We start from the raw sequence: 13557 nt of genomic DNA on the forward strand, positions 1-13557 counted from the left end.
TAACACCTATCTTTCTCAAACTTTTCCAACAAAAACAAAGAGGAGGGAACACTTCCTAACTCATTTTATGAGGCCAGAACTGCCCTGATTCCAAAGCCAGACAGAGACAGCAAGAAAACTACAAACCAAACATCCCTTATGCACTCTGAAGCAAAACTCCTCCACAAAATAAGCAAACCAAATCCAGCAGTGTGCTGAAAGGGTCACACACCATGACCAAGTGCGACTTATTCCTGGAGTGTAAGCAAGGATGGTTCCAAATATGATCAATCACTATGATATGCCACATTAACAGAACAAAGGAGAAAAACCACGTGATCATCTCAACTGATGCACAAAAAGCACTTGACAGAACTTAATACCTTCATGGTAAAAGTACTCTAAAAGGCTGAGTGCTTTCCCTCTAAGACCAGGAACAAAGTAAGGATGCCCACTCCCACCTCTTCCATGCAACACAGTGCTGGAAGTTCTAGCCAGAGCAATTAGGCAAGAGATAAAAGGAATCCACATTGTAAAGGAAGGAGTAAAATTATTTCTGCAGATGATATATTTTATGTACAACATCTTAAGGCCTCCAAACAGACAAAACTCTTAGCGCTAATGAATGAATTCAGCAAAGTAACAGGATACAAACAAAGTCAACACACAAAAAATCAGCCGCATTTCTATACATTAACAATGAACAGTCCAAAAAGGAAATTAAGAAAACAATTCTATTTCCAATAGTATAAAAGAAAATTTAGGAATTAACCAAGGAGGTGAAAGACTTGTTCAAGGAAACTACAAAACATTCCAGAAAGAAATTAAAGAAAACATAAATAAATGGAAACACATCCCATGTTCATGGACTGGAAAGACTTAATATCATTAAAAAATAAATACTACCCAAAGAGACCCACAGAGTTAATGAAATTCAAATCAAAATACCAATGATCTGTTTTGTAGATATTGAAAAATCCATCCTAAAATATCATATGGAATCTAAAGGCACTCTCAGTAGATTTCAAAACTTACTACAGAATGACAGTAATCAAAACAGTATGATACTGGCATACAGGCCAATGGAACAGTCTGGAGAGCCCAGAAATAGATTCTTCCGTATACTGTCAAATGATTTTCTACCAGGTTGCCAAGATCATTCAATGGGGAAAGGAGAGTCTTTTCAACCAATAGTGCTGGGAAAACCAGATATCCCCAAGCAAAAGAATGACACTGTACCCTTACCTAACATTAATACAAAAAACAAACAAAAAGACCCTCAAAATGAATCACAGACTTGAAGGCAAGAGCTAAGACTATAAAACTCTTAGAGGAAAACATAGGGCAAGTCTAATGACGTTGGATTTGGAAGTGATTTCCTGGATATCAGTGTATAGCCAATGAAGAAAAAACAGACAGGACTTCCTTGGTGGCGAAGTGGTTAAGAATCTGCCTGCCAATGCAGGGGGCATGGGTTTGGGTCCTGGTCCGGGAAGATCCCACATGCTTGCAGAGCAACTAAGCCCATGTGCCACAACTACTGAGCCTGTGCTCTAAGAGCCCACGAGCCAAAACTACTGAAGCCTGTGCGCCTAGAACCCATGCTCTGCAACAAGAGAAGCCACCGCAACGAGGAGCCCGCGCACCACAGTAAAGAGTGGCCCCTACTTGCCACAATGAGAGAAAGCCCGTGTGCAGCAACGAAGATCCAATGCAGCCAAAAATAAGATAAATAAATAACATTAAAAAAACAAACAAACCAAAAACCTGTAATTCATGAAAATTAAAAACTTTCGTGTGTCAAAAGATACTACTTACAGGGAAAAAATACAACCCACAGAATGAGAGGAATATCTGCCAATCATATATATCTGATAAGGGATTCATATTCAGAATGACAGCAAACTCCCAAAATTCAACAACAGCAAGAACAAAAAACAAACAACCTAATTCAAAAATGGGCAAAGAATGTGAATAGACATTTTTACAAAAACAACATACTAGCGGCCAAGAAGCACATGAAAAGATGCTCAACATCACTGTCACCAGGGAAATGCACATCCCAAGTATGAGGAGATACCACTTCACATCCATCAGCACGGGTGACATCAAAAAACCAGAAAACAGTAAATGTTGATGAGGATGTAGAGCAACTGGAAACCCTGTGTACGGCTGATGGAATGTAAAATGGTACAGCTAAGGTAAGAAACTGTACTGCGGGTCCTCAAAAAATTAGGAACAGAATTAACCACATGATCCAGCAATTCCACTTCCAGGTACACACCCCAAAGTCCTGAAAGCAGGGTCTGGAAGAGAGGTCTGTGCACCCACGTTCACAGCAGCGTCACTCGTGATCGCTCGAAGGGAGAAGCAGCTCAGGTGTCCATGGAGGGGTGAATGGATAAGCAAATGCGGTCCGTCCATGCACTGGGATCTTACGGAGCCTTAGAAAGGAGGGAAATTCTGACAAAGGCTAGGACATGGATGAACCTCGAGGACGCTGTGCTGTATGAAATAAGCCAGCTGGAAAAAAGGAAGATGCTGCATGATTCCACTTCCGTGAGGCACCTAAGTAGGCAACATCAGAGAGATGGGAAGTAGAAGAGTGGCTGCCAGGGCTCGGGGGGAGAGGACAGGGAGCTCCTGTTTACTGAACCCGGAGGTTCCGTTCTGCGCGGTGAGCGTGTTCTGGAGATGATTAACAATGCGAACATATTTAATTCCACTGAAGTGTGCATTTAAAAATGGTTAAGATACTATATTTTATGTATCTACTTTTCCACAATAAAAAATACTGAAAAAGAAAAAAAAGTTGGGGGTGAAATAAACTCAAAAGAAATGTTGCCAGACCTATACTACAAGCAATGCCATGACTGCAGGTTCAGAATGAAGGGAAAGGACGCCACTGTAATTTCTTTGAAAGTCAACTGATTATTTAAAGCAAAAATACTAACGTTTAATACTAATAATACTAAGGTTTATAACATATGTGGATACTTTTTACATGTGAAAGGTATGATGACAAAAGCACAAAGAGAGGATAAACCCAGTTCTACACAACTGTAGGATTACCGCACATGTGAAGTGGGAAATGTAACAGTACAACACTGACTATAAACAGACTTTGATAAATTTAGAATGCATATTGTTAGCCTTAAACCAACCATCAAAAAAAAAAAAAAAAAAAAAAGAAAGGTACAGTTAAGCTAAGAGAAGAAATAAAACAATGATAAAAACATTTAATTAACCCAAGAAAACACAGTAAAGGAACAAAAGAACAAAGCCGAAAAAGAACTTAAAGTAGACAAATCAAGATGGTGGATGTACAGCCACCCATTAAATGCTTTCGTTAAATAACAATGAGCTAAACACTCCGTGCTCCCAATGCAGGAGGCCTGGGTTCAATACCTGGTCAGGGAACTAGATCCCACGTTCATTCCGCAACTCAGAGTTCTCATGCCACAACCAAGAGTTTGAATGCCACAACTAAGGAGCCCACTGGCTGCAACTAAGACCCGGCTCAACCAAATAAATAATTTTAAAAAAATACAGAGTTTTCTGACTAGAGGGAAAAAAAAGCAAGAGTCTATACTGTGAATATAGACACAAGTTGAATGTAAAAGGGGCAGGAAAAGAGATACACTGTATAAACAATACGCATAGGAAGGCAGGTGTGGCTACCTTTCTATTAGACAAAGTGGACTTCGAGGTATAAAGGACGAGGTTTCATAAATGTAGCACGTATATCATCTGCATGCACCTAAGTCACAGAGCTTCAAAGTTCTGAAGCAAAAAGCAAGGGAACCAAAGAAAGCAACGGAAATATCTTCAGTCGTAGCTGGAGATTTCAATATCTCTCAGTAATTACATGGAACCAGGGCATCCCCCACACATACCAAATCCGCTAGTGTATAGAAAATCTGATGACATTATCAATCAACTTGACCTAACTGGCATTTTCAGTCCACTATACCCAACAACTGTCAAATACTTCTTTGTTCTGAGTGGATATGGAATATTCACCAAGTTAGATCATATACTGGGGCATAACGTTCAAACAGAGACCATGTTCTCTGGGCTTTATAGAACTGAATTAGAAATCACAGCAAGAAAATCCTCAAATAGCTGGAAAATAAGTAACATACTTCTAAATAATCCTGTTCAAGGAAGCAAAATCACTGGAGAAATAAAATATTCTGAGCTAGGAAATAATACAGTTTTTCCTTTAAGAAGACCGCCGCCCCCCCCCCCCAAACAAACACACACAAGAAAAAGCAGAGGAAGAAATTAAACCCAGATTGATTAGAATAAAAGAAATAATATGACACAAAAATCTTCCAATTTACATGTTTTAGTAATACATAAACCCAGTAACATAAAAATGACAAATCATCACACTCAAATGGGGTTTATCTGAAGAATGCACGGTTGGCTCAACATTAGAAAACCTGTTAACTGTAGTTCATCATAAGCGTTTCTCAGAATTTAATACCCACTTACGATTTTTTAAAACTAGCCACACGACCATATAAACAACAAGGATTTACTGTACAGCACAGGGAACTATATTCAATATATTATAATAAACTATAACTGAAAAGAATTTAAAAAAAGGAATATACACATACACATGTATAACTGAATCACTTTGCTGTACACTTGAAACTGACCATATTGTAATCAACTGTACTTCAATGAAAAAAACTAGCAAGCTAAAAATACAAGGAGATATAATTTTATAAACAGTATCCATAAAAAACCTACAGCTAACATCACATCCAGTGGTGAAAGACTGAATACCTTCTCCTAAGACAGAGAACAAGGCACCAACGTCTACTCCCACTCCTGGTACTGAATACTATGTGGGTGGTCCCATCCAGTGCAGTAACGCAGGAAAAGACATAAAAAGCACCAGGATGGAAAAGATACTGTCTGGAATAGCAGATGACATGACTGTCTATGCGGAAAATCCTAAGCAATCTGTTAAAAAACTACCAAAATAAATAAGTGAACTTAAGAAGGTTATGTAAGACCAACCTACAACTGTCAATTTTATTTCTATATACTACAAATAAATAATTGGAAAAACTAAAAAATCACAATAGCATCTACAACCATGAAATAGGAAAACTTTAACAAAATATGTGTACAGCTTGTACACTGAAAACTGCAAAATAACTTAGGGCGGAAAAAAACCTAAATAAATGTAGAGATTTGCCTGATATTGGATCACAAGACTCATTCTGCTGAAGACAGCAGTTCCCACGTTCGTCTAGAAACTCAAGCAATCCCAGTAAAATTTTTTCTAGAAAGTTACAAGCTGATTCTGAAACCCACACGGAAATAAGAGGATCCTTGGATGGCCAAACAAATTTTGGAAAAAGAAAAAAACAATCGGGCAGCTTATATTATCCAGTTTCAAGGATAAACACAGAGCTACGGTCATCAAGACAGCATGGCACTGCTGTGACGGCAGCTTAGAGATCAGTGGGGGCAGAAGAGAGTCCAGGAGAAGACCTTCACAAACACAATGAGGGGATTTTCAACAAAGCCACCCACACACCTCAACAAGTTAAGGATAATTTTCTTTTTGAAAAATGGTGCTGTAACAACTGGGTATCTATTTAGGGAAAAATAAAAGCATCTTGACCCCTACTTCACACCATACAAAAACATAAATTCCCAAGTCCTAAACCTTAAAGGAAAAGGGAACACTGTAAAAACTCCTGAAAAAAATGCCGGTGATGGACTTGCGTGGTGGCGCAGTGGTTACCAATCTGCCTGCCAATGCAGGGGACATGGGCTTGATCCCTGTTCCAGGCAGATCCCACGTGCCGTTAAGTAACTAAGCCCGTGTGCCACAACTATTGAGCCTGCACTCTAGAGCCCCTGAACCATAACTATTGAGCCCGTGTGCCGCAACTACTGAGGCCCACATGCCTAGAGCCCGTGCTCTGCAACAAGAGAAGCTGCTGCAATGAGAAGCCCGTGCACCACAATGAAGAGTAGCCCCTGCTGGCCATAACTAGAGAAAACCCGTGTGCCGCAACAAAGACCCAATGCAGCCAATCAATCAATCAAAAATATCAATCAAAAGAAAATGCAGGTGAAAGTCGGTGCCTTGGTTAGGCAAAAAATGTTAAAAGATGGCACAAAAAGCATTAACTGTAAGAGAAAAAAATGATAACAGAACTTCATCAAAAATAAAACATTCTGTTAAAGAAAGGAAATGGCAGGTCTCAAGCTGAGAGCACAGACTCACACACCTGCCTGATAGAGGACTTGTGTCCAGCATACAGAACAGACTCTTACAGCTCAGAGATAAGGCAAACACGCTGCTGGAGGAAAAGGATGAAGGACGTGAACGCTCATGTCACAAAAAACACAAGTGGCAAATAAGCAGGTGGAAGGGAGAAGCCACACCATCAGTCGCGGGAAATGTGATTCACACACACTGACATGCCACCCGGAAGCCACCAGGATGGCCTACGCTGGAGGCCCAGCCGCAGAAAGGGCGTGGGGAAGCGGGCCCTCTGTGCGCTGCTGCGGGGCAGGGGCACAGCGCGGCCACGAGAACGGCAGCTTCACCACGGGATGGCCAAGGCCGCGAGGACCAACTCTGCAAAGACACAAACTTTGACACCATCTACTGAAACACACGAAACAAGATCCGAAACCACTGCGACGCACCCCCACGCTGTTCAGCACGGCTACCCTGTGGGGTCTCGGGTGCCTGTCACGTAAAAACAAATCTGAGAGAGACGAACAGGTTACATGTAAAAAGGAAAAGCTGTAAGAGTACAAGAAAACGGATGAATAATGTCATCACTTTGGAGCAGAAAACACCTTCCTGAGCAAGAACCCAAATTCAGACCCCATTAAAGAAAAGACCCTGAGGGCCAGCTACAGAAAGGTGTGCGGCCTGTGGGTAGAACACACCATACGTCAGGCTAACCTCAGCCGCCACTGGGCGGGGGGGGGACACGATGACGACGGGGACAGACTGGCACACACACAGCATGAGGCTAAGCTAAGCCAGCTGGGGGGGGACTGTCACACACACAGCAGACAACAGACGAGTATCCACAGAACACAGACGTCTCCCATAAATCAATGAGAAAATGACGCCTCACAGAAAACCAGGCCATGACTTCGAACATCAAGTATCAGAACACGGAATACGAGTGACCGGTGAGCGTGGAGAAGGTCCTCTCACTCACACGTCAGGTGTAACACAGGAATGAGATGCCACCTTTACTTCCTTTACTTACTGGATTCAGAAGACGAGAAACCCTGAGCACCCCCCCCCCCCGCCCGGTGCTGGTCAGGAGTAGGAACCGGGCCCCCGTGCGATGCTGGTGGGGACGCAAGTGCTCCGCAAACCCAAGCCCACCCAACCGCGTGCGCACGGACCAGACGCCCGCATCCCTGCCTGCGGAGCACCAGAAGGCGTGGCGACGGGAGACCGCAGGCCTCCCGGGCGGGGCCCCCCACAGCTCACCTGCTCCACGTGCGGCTCCTTGGAGAAGGAGATCCTGGCGATGGAGTGGGACGCGATGCTCAGCTCCTGCCCGTTCACCTCGCCCTCCTCCACCTCCACGATGCCTGCAGGTGACACCACCCGTCCAGCCAGCTGCCCGGCCACCCTCGCGGGTCCCTCCCTCCCATCAAGGACCCACTGATCTGAGCGTCGCAGCCAGAGGCACCACAGTCCCCTCGCCTGCGACGGCCCCCAGGCACCCAGAGGGAGAGGACACACATCCCCTTGCAGCCGGGGGAGGTGACCGACGGGGGGGTGCCCAGAGCCCGGCCCTCCCACACCCCCAGCGATCTGACAGGAGGAGCGTGAGGCCAGAGGGACGGACGCCCCTCTGGCCGCCCACCGACTTCCAGGCTGCCGACACCCCAGGTAGCTCAGGGGGGTCCTGATCGTCCACCTGCTTCCAGGAGGTGAGTGCTCACTTGAGCCCGTGACTAAGGTGAAGGGTCACGTAGGTGGGTTTTGAGTAATTGCAAACTCAGGAACCTGACCAACTATTTTAGGATGAACTCCCCCTGGGGCAAAGCAGACTTCCGGAGAGAACTTCCGCCCCCTGGTCCAGGTGCCCCCAGAGCCCCACCCGCATGGGAGGCTGCGCGACAGCACAGACGTGAGTGCGGAGGGCCGGAGACGGAGCCAGCCTGCTCCCGCAGAGCTGCTCCCGCAGCGTCCCGCCTGCCGGCCCCCCACCTGCCAGCTCCCCTGAGCTGTCCAAAGGCCCGGCACGCTCTGCCCTGAAGGGTGCCCACGGGGCCACGTCCGCGGCCACTAAGAGAAGGGAGGGCAGGCGGCGAGGGGGGTACCTGTGTTCTGGGCACTGACGAAGGCCACCTTGTTGGTGTCGGGCTCCAGGCGGATGAAGCCACATTCCCTGTGCATGGGCTTGTGCGTGTCCGGGTGGAAGGCGTTGAACCTGGATGGGTAACGGGACAGGTGAAGCCCTAGGTGGTGGGGTGAAGCCACCGGGCGGTGCCCACCAGAGCGCATGCCAGACTTTGCGGCCTGCCCCTCCTCCCTTGGCAAGGGTCCCACCCACCGAACGTGAAGCACCGACCACATGGAGAAAGGACATTGTGTGGAGACACAGGCGACCACGGCTGCGGGCCCCGCTCATCTCTCCTCCCTCCCCAGCCTCCCCACTGCCGGGGTGTACCCTTCCCCCAAGGCCCTTTCAGCCCCAGTACCGCCACACACGTCTCAGTCTAAGCCCTCCACCAACACAGTCAAGTCCCACCCAAGGCCAGGCCTTCCCTCTTGCGGGTTATTTTCTTGTTTAGGAGCCCAATCCACTCACAGGCTAAGAGACAGAAGAGGGTGTCTGTTCACCCGCCGCCACCGCAATTCACGGGCTGAGGGAGGGCTGCACCTGACCTGAGAGCACCGACTCACGGCCTCGAAGCCGACGCGCACAGTCTCCCCAGCAAGACGGGCGTGCAGGAGCCTACAGCCACCGCACGTGAACGTCCGACAGGCGCGTGCTGGGGGCGACGGCTCCCACGCCCTCTTGCGACCACAGCCCCCCGTGAGAAGGGCGTCTGCCACGCCGTCGACCAAACCACGTCTTCTATTCCACCTCACTTTCCTCTAACGTCAGCCACAGGACTGAGGGACCAGCAGCAAAACGAGGTGAATTAAAGCCAATCACACACGTCTCTAATGGGCTGTAACTCACGGCTGAAAAGCACTGCTTTACATTACGGCCTGTTTAGCTTCACCCAGAACGTCCACCTTTTGTTTGTATGCAGGATATTCTTTCCTGTCACCCATTCAGTCAAGAAGAGCACAGAAAGGTATGAGATGGTACACCCCCGGCCGCCTCCCTGCCCGGGGTGCCCCCCATCTAGCCGCCCTGCGTGGCCCCCGGCCCCCCAAGAAGCGGGAGATGGCGCCGGAGCACCGTGCTTGGCTGCACGCCAGGAGCCTGGGCGCCACGACACACTGCGCAGCTGGCTCGGGGGCAGGACTAAACGTAAGCCGGGTGCCCTAGTTTCAGTGGCCCTGGGGTGACCGAGCTCCACACAGGAACGCCGCACGCGATGAAGCATTTAACCGAGCACCCACACGTCTCTCCCTGGTTGGGTGAACAAGCCTGGGGTTCTGTGCTCAGCCTCACACTATCTAAAACTTGAGAAGATACCATTTCCACCCAGCGTGCATCTCAGATGCCAGGTGCAGGGCAGGAAGAGGGCACCTTTCCCAGACCGCCAGGTGCCCTCTGTACCTTCCCAGCTGGCGTTCACCTGTCTCATCTCAGAGAGCAGAGCGGCAGGGGACTCACGAGAAGTTCAGCATGGGCTGGCCCACGTGCGAGATGTGCACCTCCTCCAGGTACTGGAAGGGCTGCAGGGTCGGGAAGGTCCCGGCTCCCGGCGGGTCTGACAGCCAGGTGCCCAGCATCCAGGACAGTGGCTCCACCACGGGGTTCATCCTGGGGGGTTCTGCGGACAGAGGAAGAGAGTCACTGGCTGCTGCCCACTGTCCCTGGGGAGCTCTGTGTGGGCAAGCACATGCGTCTCGGGCAGGACCTGGTGGTCACAGCTCACCCCGCGGGGCCCTGAACATGCCACCGGCCACCTGTGAAGAGGGGGAGAAAAGGGTCAAGCACTTAGCAAACGTCCTCCTGCCAAATGCAGCTTCGGAGCCCGCAGCCCCTCCCACACAGAGGAGACGGGGAGGGCCTGGCAGGCAAGGGGAGGCCAGAGGCCCCCGGTCCTCAGAGGAGGGCTGGGACCGCGGGCACCCCAGCACGGCGCCTGGCGATGGAGGTGGAGGACAGAAGGAAGCTGGTGGCACGCGCAGCGGCGGGCTTCGGGGCCAGGAGAGCACGACAAGCACGCCCTGCTGCGAGCCACAGACGTGGACGCGGCTCCCGGGAGAAGCGGCGGATCTACGTCAGCGGCTCCAGGTGGGGCCCCTTGAGACCGTTGCCCAGAACGGCACCTTGGAACCCAGCGTCACTGATGTGTGAGGACGACAGCAAGGCCCTGCGCGGGCTCCCGCGACGGGACTGCAGGGGGGGGGGGAGGGGCTGCTCCCACTCTGCCAGGGGCCCCCGGGCCGCCGCCGCCGCCGCCTCGCCTGCCCCCGTCCCGCCCGCGCGGGCGGGAGGCAGCCTGGCTGTGGACCCCGTGCTGCCGGGCACCTGCTCAGAAACCGGCTCCCGTGACCCGCAGGCCACTCCCCCCCCCACCCCTGTGCTGAGGCCGCGGGGAGGCGGGGCCCTGCGACAGGTGGTCCGGCTCCCAGATGCAGCCACACGCTCCTCCCGGCGCGCCTGCTTCCCACACCGCGCCACGCCTCCCACCCAAGTGCGTTCAGGCAAACAGTGCAGACGATGCTAAGGGAGAGCAGAAAAGGAGGGAGGCGGTGTCCGCTGAGCCGTGCAGGAGGCTACATTACATTTTTTACTTTTTTGGTGCACACCATGGGGTTTGTGGGATCTTAGTTCCCCGACCAGGGGTCGAACTCAGGCCCCTGGCAGTGGAAGCGCAGCGTCCTAAACACTGGACCGCCAGGGAAGTCCCAAGGCCACAGGACGGATGTGCGGGTCTATCAATGAGCTCTGCTCCTAGTCACACACGCCAAGGGGACGGGAGTTCTAGAAGCACCTTGGCCTCCAAAATCACACGACCGTCGACTACAGATTGAAAGCAGTCTGGGAGAATGACACGCAGGGAGAAAGGAGCCTGAAGGGCTCTTGCAGTGGAGAAGGACAGATTGTGCCTAAGAGCCACTGGGGACCGCGGGGGAGGGCGCAGCTCCTGGCCAGGCCTGGGCATGAGACACGAACCAGAGGGTGAGAACAGGGACTCACACTTCTGACTTCTGAGCCTCACGAGGCAGAAAGGGGCAGCCTTTGGGGGTGGGGTGAAAACCCCTTCCTTTTCCAACCTGGGTATCTCTTCCAGGACCTCCTTTTCAACCTGCTTGTGGAAAGTTAGAAAGTGAGGATGGCAACACTGGAGCTTTGACTGGTTAAGCTTTCACAATCAGAAAAGGAACCTAAATCAGGGTTTTAGCGACAACCTTTGATGGGGTACAGAAGAGAAGCTCCAGAATCAGCAGCCCCACCGCCGCTGCTGATTCTCAGTGACACGTGGCTCCACTCATTCATCCACGTGACATGCCATGTGCTCGCTCGTCTGGGGGAGACCCAGCAGCCAGCTGAGGGAGACAGACACACGCCCCGGTGAGGGAGGAGCACGGAGGAGGTGCGGGACCTCACGGGCACCGGGTGATGAGCCAGAAAGGGAGACGGGGGCTGCAGGGGCGTCTGAGATCCTACTTAAGCGGGCGAGGCCAGCCTCCGGGAGGGGGGCACAGGGCCCATGCTGGGGGCGGGCCGGCCGCTGCCTGGCAGAGCGGACCAGGCGGACGAGCCACAGACGCAGGCTGCCCGCAGGCACAAGGCGGGCTGGTCTGGCTGGGCAGGAGCAGGCAGCCAGCGTGGCGGGGGAGGGCCGGCCGGGAGAGCCTTGCGAGCCCCTTGAACGGCTCCGGGCCTGACTCTGAGCAGAGCCCTGGAGGTCTGAGTGGAGGTGCTGAGGCCTCTGGCTGCAGGAAGCAGCTGGTGGCGGAGGAGGGTGGCCCCCACGGCAGCGCTGGAGGCGGCGGGAAGGGCAGGAAACCACAACCCGGCAGCAATCCTGCCCTCGGAACCCACCCGAGACGACAACACGTCCACGCGAGACCTGCCCGTGAGCCGCTCGTCTGGGACGCCCCAAACGTCCTGCAGTGTCGAGGGGACCAACAGAACACGCAGACACAGAGTGCAACTCGGCCACAAAAAGGAGTGACGCTCTAGATGAGGACGACCTGGGAAACACGGGTGACCTTGAAAATGCGTGCTCGGAGAGGGAAGGCAGACACTGAAGGCCACGCAGTGCACGGTCCCGTCCGCAGGAACTGCCAGGAGGACAGAAAGCAGACCAGCGCCGCGCGCGGCAAGAGCAGCAGGCTCCCGGGGCGTGGGGAGAGGACGCGGATGCCAGCGCCCTGAGGCCGCCACAGCCTTCCCCGCCTCCGGGCCCAGACGGGCCGTCCACCACTGCGCCTGCGAGAGGCGGCTGGTCCGCCGAGACGCGCTCCACGTGTAAGACACACACGGGATTTCAAAAATGCAGTCCAAAAAAAGGAACTTCATGGATCTCAGCAGTTTTTAAGTATTGGTGGTTACATGCTGAAGTAATGTTTTATATAATATCAAGTTAAATAATTTATTAAAGGTAATTTCACTTGTTTCTCTTGACCTTTTTAATGTGTTCAGTGGAAAATGTAAAGTTAGTTGGGAACTCATGCCACATTCCTGCGGACAGCACGGGAAAGGCCAGCTTTCAACACTCCAGGAAGGCTGTCCTGTGAGTTCTCCCTGAGGACGTTCCCAGAACTCAGTCTTCACCAAAAGGCCACAGAGACAACAGCAGAGGAGCTGCAGCAAGAACAGAAGACGTTCTGCAGGAAAGCAGAGGCGGGTACGGGGCACAGGCGGGGGGTGCCCCGGCCCCACACAGACTGTGGAGAAGCAGGAGCCCAGGGAGCAGGGCAGGCCCTCACGGAGGGTCCACGGCCCCGAGGCTGCCCAACCAAGAACAGACCACACAGGAAAGATTGACTTTAAAAACAAAACACAGCAGGCACACTAGAAAATAGTAAGACAGAACCAACACCAAACACACCTGAAGTCACGTGAAAAGAAAAAGCTTTCAGACTGAATCACAAAGCAAGACCCTCAACGCCTGCTGTAAATAAGAGATGCACGAAAATAAAGGACTCTGGAGACGCTTCAGAAGGAGGGGCAAAGGCGAGCAGCAGGAAATCGGGCACCACGACCCTGAAATCAGGTAAAACGACGCTCAAGCCAAGATGCGTTCACGCAGATGAGGAGCAGCTTCTCAGACCGCAGAGGGCGCAGCTCGCCGTGGAGATATCTGTTAACACGCAAGCCCCAAACGCAGCAGCGCTTATAAAGCAGAAACTACTGAAGACACTCAGATGCTGACAGAAAGAAATTAAAGGAGGGGCTTCCCTGGTGGGCCAGT

The 13557-nt window shown here is 51.3% G+C and overlaps 1 protein-coding gene across 3 annotated transcripts in view; it reads right to left on the reverse strand.

Moving 5' to 3' along the window:
• The window catches only part of THAP4 (THAP domain containing 4), a 47685-nt gene that overhangs the window by 8584 nt on the left and 25544 nt on the right, over window positions 1–13557 (reverse strand). For all 3 annotated transcript variants that reach the window (XM_057744105.1, XM_057744106.1, XM_057744107.1), the window contains 3 exons: window positions 9798–9957; window positions 8323–8432; window positions 7481–7584 (listed from right to left, as the gene is read on the reverse strand). In XM_057744105.1, coding sequence (XP_057600088.1) covers window positions 7481–7584; window positions 8323–8432; window positions 9798–9957 — 374 coding nt within the window. The remainder of the gene's footprint in view (window positions 1–7480; window positions 7585–8322; window positions 8433–9797; window positions 9958–13557) is intronic.

The sequence above is a fragment of the Hippopotamus amphibius genome, chromosome 8 (assembly GCF_030028045.1).
Source record: "Hippopotamus amphibius kiboko isolate mHipAmp2 chromosome 8, mHipAmp2.hap2, whole genome shotgun sequence".
Taxonomy (NCBI): domain Eukaryota; kingdom Metazoa; phylum Chordata; class Mammalia; order Artiodactyla; family Hippopotamidae; genus Hippopotamus; species Hippopotamus amphibius.